General features: G+C 48.0%; 2 protein-coding genes across 4 annotated transcripts; one reads left to right on the top strand and one right to left on the bottom strand.

Annotated features, from left to right (window-relative positions):
• Positions 1-1,051: 1,051 nt before the first annotated feature.
• ZSCAN32 (zinc finger and SCAN domain containing 32) lies at positions 1,052-7,974 on the bottom strand. Its single transcript, XM_043455214.1, is given in 9 exon segments — positions 1,052-1,119; positions 2,906-2,977; positions 2,980-3,055; positions 3,057-3,407; positions 3,410-3,525; positions 3,528-3,695; positions 3,839-3,882; positions 6,556-6,626; positions 7,903-7,974. Coding segments are annotated over 9 exon segments (1,038 nt in total).
• A 2,163-nt stretch (positions 7,975-10,137) lies between these two features.
• ZNF174 (zinc finger protein 174) lies at positions 10,138-16,631 on the top strand. 3 transcript variants are annotated; one of them, XM_043455639.1, is made up of 5 exons: positions 10,138-10,260; positions 10,735-11,407; positions 12,401-12,611; positions 14,055-14,147; positions 15,613-16,631. In XM_043455639.1, the coding sequence occupies exons 2-5, from the start codon at positions 11,000-11,002 to the stop codon at positions 16,212-16,214; spliced, it is 1,314 nt and encodes a 437-aa protein (XP_043311574.1). In that variant the 5' UTR covers positions 10,138-10,260; positions 10,735-10,999; the 3' UTR covers positions 16,215-16,631. The 3 variants fall into 3 exon arrangements, with proteins under 3 accessions (XP_043311574.1, XP_043311576.1, XP_043311575.1); XM_043455641.1 differs by lacking the exons at positions 14,055-14,147; positions 15,613-16,631 and adding exons at positions 12,927-12,938; positions 13,074-13,156 and having other exon boundaries at positions 10,227-11,407; XM_043455640.1 differs by lacking the exon at positions 14,055-14,147 and having other exon boundaries at positions 10,227-11,407.
• The last annotated feature ends 896 nt before the right edge of the window (positions 16,632-17,527 follow it).

The following is a 17,527-nucleotide window of genomic DNA, read 5'->3' as shown; positions in this document are numbered from 1 at the left end:
TACTAGGAAACCCAGACTTTATTTGCAAATCTCAGTAAATCCCCAATTTATGGAAAACTCCAGAAGTGCCACTGGAATGGCCAACTGCACAGGGAATGCTCAAGCGGTTTCAGGAGCACAGCTTCCTCCAGATGGCAGAACAGGGTGGCAGAAGCTCAGAGTCCTTGAGGGCAACTTCCATACCACAGGGAGTAGCCAGGTTAAAGGCTAGCATCCTGTGACCTGCACCCGTGAAGCCCCTCTGTCCTTTTCTTGCTCTCCACCCAGAAGCCAAGCTGAGGATGAGCAACAGGACTGCACGGAAGCTGGAGCTGATGATGATGAAAGCAAGGATTTGCCTGTTATGTCAGCAACGACATGGGCACAGTCTGGCCCAGGACCCGAGAAGTCCTGGCTGTTCCCAAACTGACCAGTAAGGCAGTCCCCCACAGGAGAGGCAGAAAGGAGGTGACAAGAGAAGTCTGGTAGGAGGCCTGAAAGGTTGGTTTTCTGGCTTTGGCTGTGACCCCATCTGCCATTTTAGGCTGAGGAACCAGAGCAGATGTGTGAAAAGGCAAGGTATGTAGACTTCGGTGTACTCTGGGTTGTGAGAATACTTATTCAGTCTTGTCTGTAGGAAGTGGTTCTCAGTCCTTGGGATAAAAGGAACACTGTCAACTGAAAAACTGTATCAATTAGTTAAAATGTTTCAGTGAGGAAGGGAGGTATAGACCCTATATGGAGAGCCCCAGTATTAAATGTACAGGGGAAAACTGGGCTTTTTAATTGGTATCTGAAGGGCTGACGCAAACCAGGAGTATAAGTTACACATCAGAGGAAAGGGGTAGACCTGGGATGTTGCCTTTTGTACAGCCTACTTCAAATTGATTCTCAAGTGGTTGGTGCAGTGATCAGGCTGACTTGTCAGTGGGATGTAGACACTAAGGTAACAGAGGGGGTAACCATAAGAAGCTGTGACCACACAAGGAGTAGTGGGATTACAGGAGAAAGGTTGGGTTCATCAGAACTTGGAAGCTTGGAAGAGTGGCCCTGCAGAGCTGGGACTCAGATCCTAGGGCTTGCGGGCTGGGTGGTGCTGCCTGATGTACTCTATTTCTGAGGGGCCCAGTGAGGCTGGTTCTGGAAGGAAAATACAGTGTGCCTCATTCACTGCCTTCTATTTGGCTTCTGTGTAATACCTGGTACTTTATAGGCAATCAGATATTTTCTGAATGAATGAATGAATGAAGATATTCTCCAGTTCTTACTGCCTGCTCCAGACACCCCTAAAACACTGACAGGCTAGGGCTGGGTGCTCTAGTGCTCTGCGTCCCTTCTCCTGCCCAGCAGACTAGATGGTAAGGCAGTTTGGAGGGTGGAGGCACTCGAAGAATTCCAGGAGTCCAGCAGCTGCATCCCAGTTTCCCTGATCACCGCACACCCAGGAGTGGGAGTGTAAGGCCTCCTCAGACAGCCATTTTGCTTTTTTTGCATTTCTTTTTCTTGGGGATGGTCTTGATTCCTGTCTCCTGTACAATGTCACGAACCTCCGTCCATAGTTCATCAGGCACTCCATCTATCAGATCTAGTCCCTTAAATCTATTTCTCACTTCCACTGTATAGTCATAAGGCTGAGACAGCACAGGAGCGGCCGAGAGGAGCTATCCCACGTCCAAGGTCAGGGGTGGCAACCGAGAGGAGGTACCCCACGTCCAATGTAAGAGAAACCCAAGTAAGACAGTAGGCGCTGAGAGAGGGCATCAGAGGGCAGACAGACTGAAACCACAATCACAGACAACTAGCCATCTGATCACATGGACCACAGCCTTGTCTAACTCAATGAAACTAAGCCGTGCCATGTGGGGCCACCCAAGACAGCTGAGTCATGGTGGAGAGGTCTGACAGAATGTGGTCCACTGGAGAAGGGAATGGCAAACCACTTCAGTATTCTTGCCTTGAGAACCCCATGAACAGTATGAAAAGACAAAAAGATAGGACACTGAAAGATGAACTCTCCTGGTCGGTAGATGCCCAATATACTACTGGAGATCATGGAGAAATAACTCCAGAAAGAATGAAGGGATGGAGCCAAAGCAAAAACAACACCCAGTTGTGGATGGGACTGGTGATAAAGGCAAGGTCCAATGCTATAAAGAGCAATATTGCATGGGAACCTGGAATGTTAGGTTCATGAATCAAGGCAAATTGGAAGTGGTCAAACAGGAGATGGCAAGAGTGAACATCAACATTCTAGGAATCAGCGAACTAAGATGGACTGGATTGGGTGAATTTAACTCAGATGACCATTATATCTACTACTGTGGGCAAGAATCCCTTAGAAGAAATGGAATAGCCATCATAGTCAACAAAAGAGTCCAAAATGCAGTATTTGGATGCAATCTCAAAAACAACAGAAAGATCTCTGTTTGTTTCCAAGGCAAACCATTCAATATCACGGTAATCCAAGTCTATGCCCCAACCAGTAATGCTGAAGAAGCTGAAGTTGAATGGTTTGATGAAGACCTATAAGACCTTCTAGAACTAACACCCCGAAAAGATATCCTTTTCATTATAGGGGACTGGAATGCAAAAGTAGGAAGTCAAGTAACACGTGGAGTAACAGGCAAATTTGGCCTTGGAGTACAGAATGAAGCAGGGCAAAGGCTAATAGAGTTCTGCCAAGAGAACGCACTGGTCATCACAAACACCCTCTTCCAACACAAGAGAAGACTCTACACATGGACATCACCAGATGGTCAACACCAAAATCAGATTGATTATATTCTTTGCAGCCAAAGATGGAGAAGCTCTATACAGTCAGCACAAACAAGACCAGGAGCTGACTGTAGCTCAGATCATGAACTCCTTATTGCCAAATTCAGACTTAAATTGAAGAAAGTGGGGAAAGTGGGGAAAACCACTAGACCATTCAGAGCAGGACTCTTAGTGAAGCTTTTCTCACTCTGAGAGCACTGGTGAGGTTTTTCCCTCGTGTGGGGTTCTGGTGGGCTCTCAACTGGGAGCCGTTGTTGAAGTTTTTCTCACACTGCCCGCAACTGTGGGGCTCTCCTCAGTGTGGACTCACCATAAGTGCTGAACTGGAAGCTGTTGTTGAATCTTTTCCCACAGACCGCACACTAATATGGCTTCTCCCCTGTGTGGGTCCTCTGGGGAACAGTGAGGCTTCAGCTCTGGTTGGAGCTTTTCCCACATTCCCCACACTGGTAGGGTCTCTCCCCTGTGTGAGTTCTCAAGTGGGCGGTGAGACTGGAGTGCTCGCTGAAGCCTTTCCCACACTCACTGCACTTGGGAGGTTTCTCTCCGATTCTTTGGTGTCGAACAAGATAAGAACTTCGACTAAAGCTTTTCCCACATTCGTGACATTTAGAAGCCTTTTCCAGTTTGGGGACTGGGTGGTGGTGAGAGAGAGAGAACTCTGAGAGCTGTGAGAGCAGTTTTTCCCACACAGGAGGTGTGCAGGTCTCCTCCCAGTATGAAGCCTTCAGTGGTTCATCCTCTGCTGGGATGCAGGTTTCTCCTTACTCTCCCTGGAGAACCTCCTCATTGCCTTCCTGACACTGGAGTGCCTGCCTAGCCTCTTTTTAGCTCAGAGCGCCCAAATACTTACCTGGACCTCAGAAGAGGCTCGTTCATTTCTTCTTCCTTTGTATCATCCCATTTCCGATTCTCTTTTGTTCTTGATGTCTCTGTCTTGCCTGCCTCTGACCCGTCTGCTGAGTCAGGCTCTTGTGCTCCACCCTTGATTTTTCTTCCCCAGTTGCTGGTGTCTTGTGGGCTTTCACTCTAGTCTCCCTTGTGGAAGAAGCCTTAGGCTTTTCCCTCAGCCTGCTGCCCGTACTATCTGGGGTCTCTGCATGTTCTCTGATCCAGGCCAGGTTGTCACTGGGGCAGAGACAGGACCACAGTTATCAAATCAGGGGCAGAGCAAGATAGGGGGAGGTCAGGCCTCCCCGAGAAGGGTCAGGGTGGGTAAAGAGCCATGTCATGGTGTCCGTGGACAAAACAAGGGGACAACCCAAGAGAAACTCAGTGGACCACATAGTAATCTTTCCAACATCTCTAGAAAAAAAGATTTTTAGGGTGAGTGGGAGTGCAAGGTGAAATGGGAACTTAAAGAGACAAAAGGTGTCAAAAACAGCTCATTGGGGCCCCAGCACCTGTCTCCTGGTCTCCAAGACCCCTCTTCTGTGGAAGCTTCCCAGAGACCTTTGGAGTAAGCCAGGCTAGGGGAGAAAACAGCCACTGTCAAAGGGCAGTCTCCACATAACAGTCATGGAGCAGAGGTTGCAAGTGGGGTGCCAAAGCCTGCAGCCCCAGCAGCACCTGGGAGCACACCAGAGATGCATATTCCTGAGCTCCACCTCAGATCTAAAGAATCAGCAGCTCTGGGGTGAGGCCTGGGATTCGGTTTAACATGCCCTCAGGTAAGTCTGGTGCAGTCAGGTTTCAGGATCACTGCTATAGCCAATGGCCTGTCTCTGTGTTACTAAGTTCCTTTTACTAGATCCCTCCTGACACAATAGCTTTTTTAAAATAAAAAGTTTTTTTTTCATTGTAAAGAAATATGTGCAAGGTGTGTGTGTATATATATGTGTATATATATATATATAGCAGGGGGGAGAGAATGTCTCCTTGTCCAACCACCCAGAGATAATCATAATGCTCTTAAAAATACCATAGGAACTCAATCCTTCTACTTTTTCAAACCAAGAGAATGAATTCTTTCTCAGACCCCCACCTTCAAGAATAGTACAAAGGAAATGGTACATTTTGCTAACTTACTAGTGGAACTTCAGAGGACACTCAGAGATCTGTGACCACCTGGGGAGGCTTCACCACCTGGGATCTGAGCCGCCTGCGGGCACAGCAAGCTGCCAGAGCCGAATGTGGAACATGGTGAGTCCCGCCCCCTTTACTCAGACCCCTGAGCCTCAGAAATCAGACACCAAAGAGCACAGATGTTCCCAAAGATTCAGAGTAAAATAAATTCTAAACAGCAAAGTTTTCAGAGATACTGATAGTGTATTTACTTCGCTTGAAAAATACAAAAGCAGGTAAACTCTTAGACGGTTTTCCATTTCATCAACAGAAGCTTGCCTTTTTAAAACGCATGAAGACAGTGTTTTTCTCTAGGGTCTGAGTTACATAAAGATGAGGTGGCTTTAAAAAATTACTTAGTAACCTGTAACAGCAGTTTCGAATTAAGCAGAAAAGGCAGCAGTAGCCTTTAGCTAATCTAGAAATGTATGCAGCCAAAGTGCTTCACAGAAGGAGACATAAAGACAGAGCCTTGGTCTGGCTCTGCAGTGGCATATTGTGCTAAGTCACTCAGTCGTGTCCGATTCTTTGTGACCTTATGAACAGCAGCCTACCAGGCTCCTCTGTCCATGGGATTCTCCACGGGCAAGAATACCGGAGTGGGTTGCCATTTCCCTCTCCAGTGGCATATTATGCAGCCCTAAAAACAGACCAAGAAGTGATACTTTTGTAGACTGGAAACATAAATGAGAGAGGCTAGAAACAAAAGGTCATGTATTGTAGGATTCTTCCTGTAAAATGTCCAAAACAGGCAAATCCATGGAGAGAGAATGAGGAGCAACTGCTTAATGGGCAAGGGGTTTATTTGTGGGAGGCGGAGCAGGAGGGAGTGTAAAGTGTTTTGGAACACAATAGAGGTGATCATAGTACAACATTGTGACTGTACTAGATGCAACTGAATGGTTCACTTGAGATGGCTAATTTCACATTAAGTGATTAATTTCACCTCAATTAGTTTTAGTTAAATTTTTTTTAGTTAAATTTTTGATTAAAATTTTTCTAAAACACTAAGATGAATTAAAAAAAAAAAGAGCCATGGAAGAAAAAAAGTAGAAGGAATGTATTTAGGAAGAGATTAAGCTAGATGGAGAAGGGGATTATGTTTTCAAGTTCATGAAGAACTGCTCTGCAGAAGGGAAGGTCAACATGCTTTAATAATACCTGATTCAGAGGCAGTAACATTAAACTGTAATAAAGTTAACACACAAAGGATCTCTGCCCCCATTTTAAGTGCTACTACCATCAACTAAAATTTGAAATATTGATTTTTGGATGTATCTCTAAGGCATTTAACTTGGAGGCCAGGGTCCAATTCGAGCTCAGACCTGCACTTCCAGTAGATGATCGTCCCTCACACCTCAGGGGAGGGCGGAGGCTCCTGCTTAAGCTTCTGACTGTCCCCACAGTCTCTGGGCAGAGCTCCGTGACCCCTTCACAGTCCACTCCCCTGGATGAACCCCCTGTTCAAGTGTTTGTTGTTTAGTCACTAAGTCGAGTCCGACTCTTTTGGGGTGGGATCTCAGTGATTCTCTGCTACCCCCAAGGGAGCTGTCTCCTCAATGGGCATTTTCAGATCCTTCCCAGATTCCAGGACCTGGGGACAGACCCCATCATCTGTCACTACAAATTCCTGCCTAAAGTGACAGACAGATGATGAGAGGCAGCTGGAGTCTCACTTCTCCTTCCTGCTCCCCTTCCCCTCCTTGAGGGGTTTCAAAGAGCTGTTTTACCCTTCACATTCCCGTGCTGTTGTCATTCACGTGAAGAGTGCGGTTCTGAGGTGGTGGTGGACAGTAGGCAGAGATGGTCTACACAGAAGTGGCAAGGGGTCTAGGGTGACTGTGAGCACAGAGGGATTCTGCTGTGCTTAGTCTCCTCTCCAAACTCTGACTTCATACAGATGCTCTCCTGCCCTTCTACATCCAGCCTAGTTACTATCAACAGTCCCCCAACCACGGATATATATTAACCTCCCCCATTTCTGATGCATCACCACCACACTGCTCCTCCCTCCAAATTATGTTAGAACCTCTTAATCCTCAATCCTATGAAATTTTATCTACAACCCGCCCCGCCCCAACTCTTCCTCCTACAGCTGGGGTGCACATCTGCCTCCTCCCTGGAAAAGGCAAGGACATCCCAATCCAGCCATGCAAACTCAGAGCACCAGTGGGCTGCCTCCTGCTCCAGACACAGTCACACTCAGGCTAGCCCTCCCCTGACCCACAACGGAAGCCTTCCTGTTACTTTTCCTTTTCCTATGCCTTTCACACCACCCCCTTCTTCCAAAATACACAAGAATGTTACAGTGATCAGATCTCAAACTGATCAGATCTCTCCCTCCACATGCAGGTATCATATGAATCTCATCACTGTTTCAAATTGACCACTTAATCCAGGCAGCAGGGACTGGCTCTAGTGTGACTTTGTTTAGTGTACAACACATGGCACACTCCTTCAAGAAACCTTCTAGCAAGAGAGATTAGATTTAAATTCACCAACGTCTCTAATTTTCCTGACTTGCTGAGGGAAGAATTGTTCCTTCCCTGGCTTTGTTTTGGAGAACTCTAGTGAGTGTTTTACCACTTTAATTAGTGACTCTAAGCATTCACTGAATATATGTAAGTCTAAGTTATTTCAGCAAATGAGAAATTTGAGAAAATCTTCCCACTGATGAAGAGCATAGGATCAATGCAATATAGCTATTAATAATATTCTCTGGGCAGCAGATGAATTCTGGAATTTCTCAACTAAGCACCTCTCCAGTAACTGGATTCCCGTGCTGCTCACACCAACTTCTTCATGACGAAAACCACAGGGTTCTGACTGCCTTTTCTCACCTGTTGCCTGGCCACTCTCTGTACATCCTCAACCAGAGCCACAACTTTGTCACCATTCTCTGGGCACTGCTCCCTCACCCAGCTCTGAACCTTTTCTGGCAGAAACTGCTCCAAAACCAGCAGCTCCAGGATTTGCTCTTTTGAGTGTGTCTTAGGCCTCAGCCACTGACAGCAGAGTTCTCAGAGTTTGCTAAAACCTTTATAGGGACCAGCTACCTTCTCATGGGGACCAGGTGCTCCTCACCTCCACTTCCTGGAAGCAGCACTGCTGAAAGTGCTGGCGGGAAGCTTCGTAGTCAGGGCTGTGGCCTGCCATGGAGGGCTGATTGCTGTGTCCTGTGTGGAGTCCTTGCTTGGGGACGGTTGTGCCTGGGGACTCTTTATTGCAGTCATGCTTTGCTTCAATCTGCTGGCTCACTGGCTGTCACTGCCATCCTGCAGTTCAGATTCCATCTCTTATCCCTGGGAAGCAGGTCTCCTGGATACCAGTGAAATATGTCTTTTTGGAATCAGAGACCTGAGCCTGTCATAGATGGGCAGACTCAGACTCATAGTTGGAAAAGGCTCAACTTTGAAGCAAGGCTGAGAAGAATGGAAACAAAACATAAAGTCATCCCCTATTCCTTCACTCTCGTTCTTACTGTTTATTTCTGTCCTTTCCTTTACTCCTTCTCCAATCCAAGGAGCCAAAGCACCAAAAATATCAAAAAGCATCATTTTTCTCGCTAGCCTGATTTCTGTGGATGAATTCCCCAAACGGTTCCTCACAGGGTCACCCATCTGTCCCTGTAAGGCATGGTTCCGGCGAGGCAGAAAAGGAAAGACGACCTCAACAGAAGTAGGTTACCTTTATTCAGGCAAGGAGGGGCGACAGTCGGCCTAATGACCAGGCTGAGCGCCGAAAGGGATCAGGGAGGCTTCATACTTATAGGGAGGTTTGTGGAAGCGATAAGGGAAACGTCAATCAAGTGGGATATTTTGAGTATTCTTTTGTTGAGATGACACTTGTAGTTGGGCAGGGGGTGATAAGTCTTCTGGGGGTGTGTAGGGGGTGGTAGGTTTCCGGACAGGGGGTGATAAATCCCAGATAGATGCAACCAGCCTGGAGCATCAGGATGGAATTAAAGTTATGCTTTGTTTTCTCCGAAGTTAGATGATTCAGCAAGGGGCCTTTGAGACTGTTGTTCTCTTTTCTAGGCCCAAAAGACTCCTTCAGTCCCTACTCATGCTCCCCACATGCCTGTGGCTTGTCCCTTTCCTGCCTACCCTCAGAAGCTTGGATCCAGCTTCCCAATTCCTCCTTTTCTTAGGAGGGAAAAGTATCAACCTCATTAATATCACACCCTCCTCCCACCACCACCACCACCACCACATACACAGTGTGGATAGGAAATGCATTTATTTTCCAGCATTCCTTCTCCACTTCTGACAGAAGCATCTTCTCCCTTTGTGAAAAAGTCCCTTTCTATTCCATTGTCTCTGGTGGGGCTATTCATTACAGTACCTTTCCTCCAACCCCAGGAGTGGGCAACTCACATAGGCTGGGCCTGTCAGAATTCTCTGGTATTTTACATACAGCTGAGGTGAGAAAAGTTCCAAATTTCCTGGAAATTGCTAAACTGGGAGGATGTAAGACAGAAGTTTTTTGCAATTAGGTGCCGTTTTCCATTCCACTCCTCCTCCAAAGGCCCGAGTCCGTTTATAGGAGTAAAAAACGGATTCAGATTGCCTTTCTTCCAAAGCACTGTACTGTGAGCAGTCCTTTTTAACGAAGGAGCATCACAGAGCATAGTTCCTCAGCAGCAAGGCAAAGACTAGAAACTACACTCCTTGCCTTACACCTTTCCATACACCCTACACCTTCTCTCAATGAAGAATAATTCAATGAATGCTACCCTAGTTCCATGCAGAAGGCGGAGCCTGCACTCTAATTGATTCCTAATATCCCATTCATAGTTCATTTAAAAATACTCCTGTCTCAAAAATGTGTTTCTCTATGGCGACAACCAAAACGCTCAGCGGAAAGTAGAACGAGGATGGGGAGTCTGGCCGATTAACTTCTCACTCCTCATCCAGGATGCCCCGGTGCTAGGGTTAGGATCTGCGGCTGAAGACTAGGAAACAAGTCCGCGGATTGCCACTACACTAGCGGGGGCGAGATGGAAAGGGTCGCTGGCCGGAGGAAATCTGCGCTCGGGCACAGAGATCGGGACAGTCCTGGCCCAACCGGCTCTGCGACGACTGCCAGCGAAGAGCCCCGAGCCGCAAGGAAGCTGAGCGCTCAAAGGTAGGCGCACGCGCGACTCCGGACTCGCTCAGCCTCGGCGCCGGAAGTCGGCGCCCAGAGCGCGGGCTCGAATCGGTCCACTGCGCTTGCTCGCGAATCGTGCAAACGGACTGCAACTCCCGGCTTGCACTGCGACAGCGGCCAGCATCGGTAGACTCAGAAGCCAATAGGCGAGCTAGGACGCTTCCGAGGAGCCAATCCCTCTGCGGAGGAGGCGGGCCCTCCCGTGACAGAATTCCACGGCAGCTCGTGGGAGTGTCCGCGACGAGAGGCTTCTGCCCCGCCCCCAGCCGTGGCTCCGGGGTCCCCAGAGAGGTGAGTCGCGTGCAGGTGGGCGCGGGTTGCAGGGCTGTCGATCGCGCTGTCGTCGCAGGCGCCACCCCCAGTTCTCATCGGCCACGTAATCGAGCCGCGCGCCAGAGTGCTGCAGCTTCGCGGAGCTCGGGCCAGCTGGGGCGCGAAGCCCGGCGTCCTCAGAGGCCGGAGCGGCTGGGCCTCGGTGCCTCGGGGGCGAGCACCCGGCGCGCCACCGTGTACCTTGCTCGCCCGCAGGAGGTTTCCGCTAACTCCCAACCCTCGGCGTGCGCCGAGGGCTTGCCTGGGCTCACCCTGTAGCGCGGCGAGATGCTGGAGGTCGGCCTGAGGAGGATGCGAGAGAGCTGGTGTAGGCTACCTGGATGACAATCTGAACTTTTCCCAGGAATTCCTGCCAGCCCATTAAGTTCCGTTGCGCATTTCCCCTGAGACCTGTTGTGCTTGTCGCTAAAATGAAAGCAATATTTTCCCCAGTTTCCTTTTAGGACATTATGACTTTTCGCCTTTGCAAGACAGTTCAAGACGCTGGCAGGAAAACAAAAACTTCCCACTCCAAGGGACTGTGTTGTCGTCAGGAGTTTGGGATCAAGGCCAGCGAACGAGGAGCCTCTGTCTGCATCCTTTCCTTTCCAACATCCTCAGAGGACCTTCGTTTATAGCATCTTTCTAGTATTCGGGCCATGGTCCCGAAGGCTTGACCTGTTTACCAGGAGAGAGAAGCTGGCTCCTGAGCCCAAAAATGGCGGCTAAGATGGAGATAACTTTGAGCTCGCAGTCCCATATTCAGGCTTCCTCCAAGCAGGAGAGACATATAATAGCAAAGCTAGAAGAAAAACGGGAGCCCCCTCTGCAAAAAGACTGGCCCGATCCTGAGCTCTCCCGCCAGAGTTTTAGACGGTTTTGTTATCAAGAGGCATCTGGACCCCAGGAGGCACTCTCCCACCTCCGGCAGCTGTGCCGTCAGTGGCTGCAGCCCGAGGTGCACACCAAGGAGCAGATTTTGGAGCTGTTGGTGCTGGAGCAGTTCCTGAACATCCTGCCCGCAGAGATCCAGGCTCGGGCCAGGCATCGATGTCCAGTGAGCAGCAAGGAGATCGTGACCCTTGTGGAAGATTTTCATCGAGCAGCCAAGGGACCAAAGCAGTGGGTAAGGAGGGTACTTTGTTGTCGTCCCCAGGATTTCTCTTTCATCTGGTTCGTGTTTGGTCTCTGGACCCCTCCCTAGAGAGAGGAGTCCAGAATTTCAAACGTTGCTTCTGGCCTCTGTTTGGAACCCTACTCCCCTCACCCCTGCTGGGAGGGGAGGTGTAACAAATTTTCAGAAAACAGAAGCCACAGGCACTCCAGTGAGAAAGTAGAGCTCTTGAATCTTTGCTGACAGGTCTCCCCCCACCCATCCCTCTTGAAGCTTTCCTACAATCAAGATTCTTGGTAGACAAGAGGAATTTGATTTGGGGGGCATTTTATTAGCTCTTGTCCCAGCATATTGCCTTTGACTCAGGGAACTCCAGCTCAATTGGCCAGTATTCCTTCCAACTCCCACCCTCAAGTTAGATCCCAGTAGGGGCCTAGGGAGGAAGCAGTTAAGGAACAGGGTTAGGGCAGTTCTCTTAGAGCCCTATCACTACTTAGATTTCCTTAATCAGGAGTGTCTTGGGCAGAATAATTTATAGATAAGGGTGGTTTATTAAAAACCACCTCTTCCCTCTTCCCATACTGCTTCCTAATCCTACAGAGCCTGTTTCCAGCAGAAGTAGGGCAGTATAGGGTAGGAACCTGCTGCATGGGTGTCGTGGTTGACCCTGATATTTGTGCCTGCTCTCTGATGACCCAGACCTTGAGAATGGGCCAAGCTGTGGGAACATTTACTCAGGAAGTATTGGCTGATTTGGAGCAGGTTCCTTTTGGTCATTCTACACATCCTTCCCTTTGCTTCCTTTGAGAGTTTCAGCAGTCTCTATCAAGATTGACACCTACCCCCAAGACCCTGCCCCCACCGCCGCCCCCCACCCCCCCCCCCGACATTATCAGAAATTTCCAGGCAACAACAGTCATTACTGTTGTTGAGCTCACAGTGAGTGGTCAAGCTGCCCTCAGTCAGTCCTCCAGTTGTTCTTTAATGCAAGGGACTTGTTCCTAGGTGGCTGTTTGTATGGAGGGCCAGAAGGTGCTTTTGGAGAAAACTGGATCCCAGCTGGAAGAACAGGAACTGCCAGACTTTCAACCGCAAACTCCCAGGAGACATCCCAGGGAGGAGACATCCCAGGCAGGATCTCAGGGTCAGCCGAGCCCTCGTCATTGGGAAAAATCCCTGCTCCTCCAGGAACCAACCTCCAGATTGGCTGAGACAGGTAAACACTCTGTGTGTCTTCTCTCCCTCTCATCAGCGCTTCATCTCTATCAAAGCATCTCAGGGTTCTGAAAAGCCACAGACTAGGTATTGAGCTTTTCTTCAGTATTGTATGGAGCAATATGGAGCAAGCATCTGGAGAAAAGATGCTTGCTCCATTGTATGTAATAGTAGATCTTGATTCCCTAATAAACTTCACTAATTAGAATGGTAGTAATACTTTATGTAAGTGTGCTGTTACCATTTTCTTTTCATGACTCTTTGACAGTCCAGTACACAAGAGGATTGTTTTAGCCTGCTTTTCTGTCCCTTTCAGAGCTACTGATCAGTTCAGTTCTGTTGCTCAGTGTCCAACTCTTTGCGACCCCATGGACTGCAGGACACCAGGCTTCCCTGTCCATCACCAACTCCCAACTCCCGGAGCTTGCTCAATCTCATATCCTTTGAGTCAGTGATGCCATAGTGAAGACAAATTCACATATGACCACTGATGAACTTCCATTCAAGCTGTGGCTGAGTTTCATCACTTAAAACTGTCCCATGTTTAGAAAGGCCCTAAACAAGGTTCTGCTCATTAGAGGAAAAAGACTCTCCTGGTATTATTTTCTGCCCCTTCCTCCTCCTGTGACATTAATGAAACACTTTAATTTGATTATTCTCAAAACTCAGGAATTGAGACCTAGGGCATCTGGCAAGAAGGCACTGTGGTCCAGGTTGAGGTCCTGCCCCATAACCTGGCCTTCATGATCCTGAAGAAAGTGAACCACACGTACTCCCTTCTGCCTTAGCAGAGGCAGCTGGGTTGCATGCTGTCTCCATCTCCTTTTATTTGATTCCAAAGTGGATGGGGTCTCATGCTCAGGGTTCACCTATGTTATAGCAGTGTGCTTCCCTGGTGGTTCAGATGGTGAAGAATCTGCCTGCAATACAGGAGATCCGGGTTCGATCCCTGGGCCAGGAAGATCCCCTGGAGAAGGGGATAGCTACCCACGCCAGCATTCTTACCTCAGAAATCCCATGGACAAAGGAGCCTGGCGGGCTACAGTCCCTGGGGTTGTAAATAGTTGGACACAACTGAGCGATTAACATATTCAGCATGTGTCAGTACTTCACTCCTTTTTGTGGCTGAATGATATTCCACTCTGTGGGCATTTTGTTTGTTTTCAGTTGATAGACATTTGTGTTGTTTCCACTTTTTAGCTGTTATGAATAATACTGCTGTGAACATTTGTGTACAAGTTTTTGTGAGGGTGTCTGTTTTCATTTCTCTTGAGTCTACACCAAGAGAAATTCCAGTACCAATTCCAGGAGTGGAATTACTGGGTCCTATGGTGAAAGTGAAAGTCGCTCAGTTGTGTCTGATTCTTTGTGACCCCATGGACTATACAGTCCCTGGAATTCTCTAGGCCAGAATACTGGAGTGGGTAACCTTTCCTTTCTGCAGGGGATCTTCCCAACCCAGGGATCAAACCCAGGTCTCCCGCATTGCAAGTGGATTCTTTACCAGCTGAGCCACAAGGGAAGCCCGGGTCCTATGGTAACTCTTTGTTTAACTTTTTGATGTTGGACTTTTCCGATGTGGCTGCACTGTTTTATTTTCAGCAGTCTATGAGGATTCCAGTTTCTCTATATCCTTGTTGACACTTGTTATTCTTGGTGCTTTTGATTATATCCATTCTAGTAGGTGTGAAATGGAGTCTCTTGGAGATTTTGAATTATTTCCCTTATGACTACTACTGTTGAGCATCTTTTTGTGTGCCTATTAGCCAATTGTATTAATATATCTTCTTTGGAGAAATGTCTATTCAGATCCTTTGCTCATTTTTAAACTAGATTGGTCTTTTTATTGTTGTTATAAGAGTTCTTTACATTATCTGGATACCAGACTCTCATATATAATTTTCAAATGTTTTCTCCCTTTCTGTGGATTGTCTTTTCACTTTCTTGATAGTGTCCTTTGAAGCACAAATGTTTTGAATGTTGAGGAGGTCCAATTTATCTTTTTGTTTGCTTGTACTTTTGGTGACATATCTAAAACACTGTTGCCTAATCCAGTGTCACAAAGACTTACACCTTTGTTCTGTTCAAAGAGAGAGAGATTTAGCTGTTACATTTATGTCTTTGATCCATTTTGAATTAATTTTTGTGTTGTGAGTCAGGGTCCAACTTCATTCTTTTGTATATAGAAATCCAGTTGTTCCAGCACCACTTGTTGAAAAGACATCTTTACTCCGTTGAATTATCATGACAACCTTGTTGAAAAGCAATTGACCATAATTGTGTGGGCTGCTTTTTAAATCTGAATTTAAAGTTAAATAAAAATTCAGTTTCTCAGTCACACAAGCCATATTCCAAGTACTCAGTAGCCACATGTGGCTAGTGGCTGCCATGTTCAATAGGTCTTCCATGTAGCAGGAATCCTCCAGCTTGCCCACAGGCCACTCGAACTCATTTCTCTCCTGATCCTTAATCCTGGTAGTCAGAAGTTACAGAGTTTCTGTAATTAGGGTACATGACTGGCCTATATCCCAGTTGACACATGCTATCTGTCAACCTTGTAACGAGCACAAACACCACACTCACTAGATTTATCATTATTTGAAGAGAGAGTGGTGGTCAGTGTCCATATAAGTGAGGGTGTATTTGTAGTATTGAAGTTTCTCATGGGCTTGCTTCTTCCTATTTCTCCTTTCCTAAACCTTTCCCCAAAGGTAGGAAGGAGGCAGGGGTTGGAGAACGTGGTCCCTAACTTTAGTATAAGTCAGAATACCCCCAGGCTCCCCCTGTTACCTGCAGACTTTGGGCTCTACCTCCAGAGCTTCTGACCCGGCAGCCGGGGGGAAGCAGGGGCACCCTGCCTGGTTGACAGGTGCCCCAGTGCATCTCATGTGTGAGCAGCCCAGTGGAGAACTGCACTTCAAGAAACTGTGTGTATTCATAGCTCTTTTGCTGAGGTTCTTTCTTTGAAGCCCAGAAATGAAGCATATTCTTTCTAATTGTAGAGACCGCCAGGATGAAAAGTGACAACAAGGAGAATCCACAGCAGGAAGGGGCTAAAGGGGCAAAGCCCTGTGTGTTATCAGTGGGCAGACCGAAAGGGAGTGGCCTGCAGAGTCCCGAACCCAGAGGGGCGAGTCTGAGTGAGCCCCGGCTGTCCCAGAGGCAGGTCAGCGCCCCCAGCGCCCAGAAGCCCTTTGCTCACTACCAGAGACATTGCAGGGAACTGGAGTACATCGGCGCCCCCCTGAAAAGCCACCCACTGAGAGAGCTGAAGAAGAGCAAGGGGAGCAGGAGGAGCCTGAGCAGCCGCCTGCAGCGTCTCAGTCACCAGCCGGCCCGCTCGGCAAAGAAACCTTACAAGTGTGATGAATGTGGGAAAAGCTTCACGTGGAATTCAGAGCTGAAAAGGCACCAGCGAGTCCACACGGGGGAGAGGCCCTACACGTGCGGAGAGTGTGGGAACTGCTTTGGCCGGCAGTCCACCCTGAAGCTGCACCAGCGGATCCACACCGGGGAGAAGCCATACCAGTGTGGTCAGTGTGGGAAAAGCTTTCGCCAGAGCTCCAACCTTCACCAGCATCACAGGCTCCACCATGGGGACTGAGGGCAGGCAGGCCTGGGTCCTCGCTGTTCACAAGGAAGGTACTTGCATTCCTCCTTCCCCTCGCTCGCATGTAAATCACAAAGACTGTCTGTGTGACTTACAAGGAAAAAAGCAAGAGGTGCCTGTCCAGGAGGAGGCTGAAGGGGACCTGACGTGCCTGGTGATGGGGAGGAAGTGGCAGGTCTGGGCCTTGGGTCAGAGAGCAACTGGGTGAAGAGCGGGGAGTCCCACTGAGGGAGAATCAGGACGATCCTGCAGGTGTGCCCCACACCTTGATGTTAACTCTCCCCCTGCTGCTTTATTTATCCTGTAACTATGTTCAAGGATAAATCTTACATATAGTTACACGTTTGCTTCCATAGCCGACAATCTATCATGCGCGCACTCTTTTAATAAAGATGAGTGATCCGCAAGAAATTCAAGGCAGAAGTTCATTGGAATGTAAATCCCCTAATATTCTTCCTGTCATTCCTGGCTGTTCATAACAAAGACACGTGAAGTGGAAGTGTGGATCTGCTTGTGTGAGAAGGGGTCTTCAAGAGTTGGTGGTGTTAACAAAATAAACATACACATACACACCCTGAGGGATCTTTTTATACCAAAGCACTTTTGATTTGGTGAAATAAAATCATGGCTGCCATAGCCCCCACCAGTACCGATAGGGAGAAGCTACCAGAAGTAAGACTGCTAAGGGAGTCCTTCCTAGTATCCTTTCTCACTCAGGCCAGTAGCTTTAAGCACAACAAAATCATTGGAATGATGAAAATATTCTAAAACCAAATTATTTCAGAACATGTACTAAAAAAGTCACTGACACGTTCATTAATTTTACAACATGTAAATTATGTCTCAGTTAAGTTTCCAAGAATGACAAAAGGTGGCAGTACATTGAATGCAAGAGGACAAAACATTTTGTCTGTTAGGCCAAGAGATAATTAATGGAAGCCCAGTGGTCTGCCCCATCATTTTTGGTGGCCCTTCAGACTAGTCTGAGGTCCCCTTCCCAACAATTACATCAGGCTTGTTGGGAGAACAGGAGAGGTGTGTTTTCAGCAGTGGAAGGGAGGCCAGAGTCACAAAAACCTGCGAGAGGCAGTCTCAGGAAATGGCAGAGCCCAGGAGGTGACGCTGCAGGGAGATGCATATGAAATGGGGCTGTCTGGACTAAAGACAGTGTTCAGAAGAAGAGTTTTAAGGTGTTTATTTTACCTTTTGGTTCATAGGTGGGCTGTTCTCTTGCTGTGTCTCCTTGTGGTGGAAAGGCTGAGGGAGTTCTGTGGGATCTCTTGAGGGCACTAATCCCATTCATGAGG

The sequence above is a fragment of the Cervus canadensis genome, chromosome 32, assembly GCF_019320065.1.
Source record: "Cervus canadensis isolate Bull #8, Minnesota chromosome 32, ASM1932006v1, whole genome shotgun sequence".
NCBI classification, from domain to species: Eukaryota; Metazoa; Chordata; class Mammalia; order Artiodactyla; family Cervidae; genus Cervus; species Cervus canadensis.
Note: the sequence above shows the minus strand (reverse complement) of the source record. Positions and strands in the feature narration are given on the sequence as shown.

Coding starts and splice junctions, on each gene's coding strand:
- ZNF174 (XM_043455639.1), top strand. CDS start 11,000: ATGGCGGCTAAGATGGAGATAACTTTGAGCTCGCAGTCCCATATTCAG. Junction 12,612..14,054: donor CTCCAGATTGGCTGAGACAG/GTAAACACTCTG, acceptor TCCTTTCTGCAG/GGGATCTTCCCAACCCAGGG. Junction 14,148..15,612: donor AGGGAAGCCCGGGTCCTATG/GTAACTCTTTGT, acceptor TTCTAATTGTAG/AGACCGCCAGGATGAAAAGT.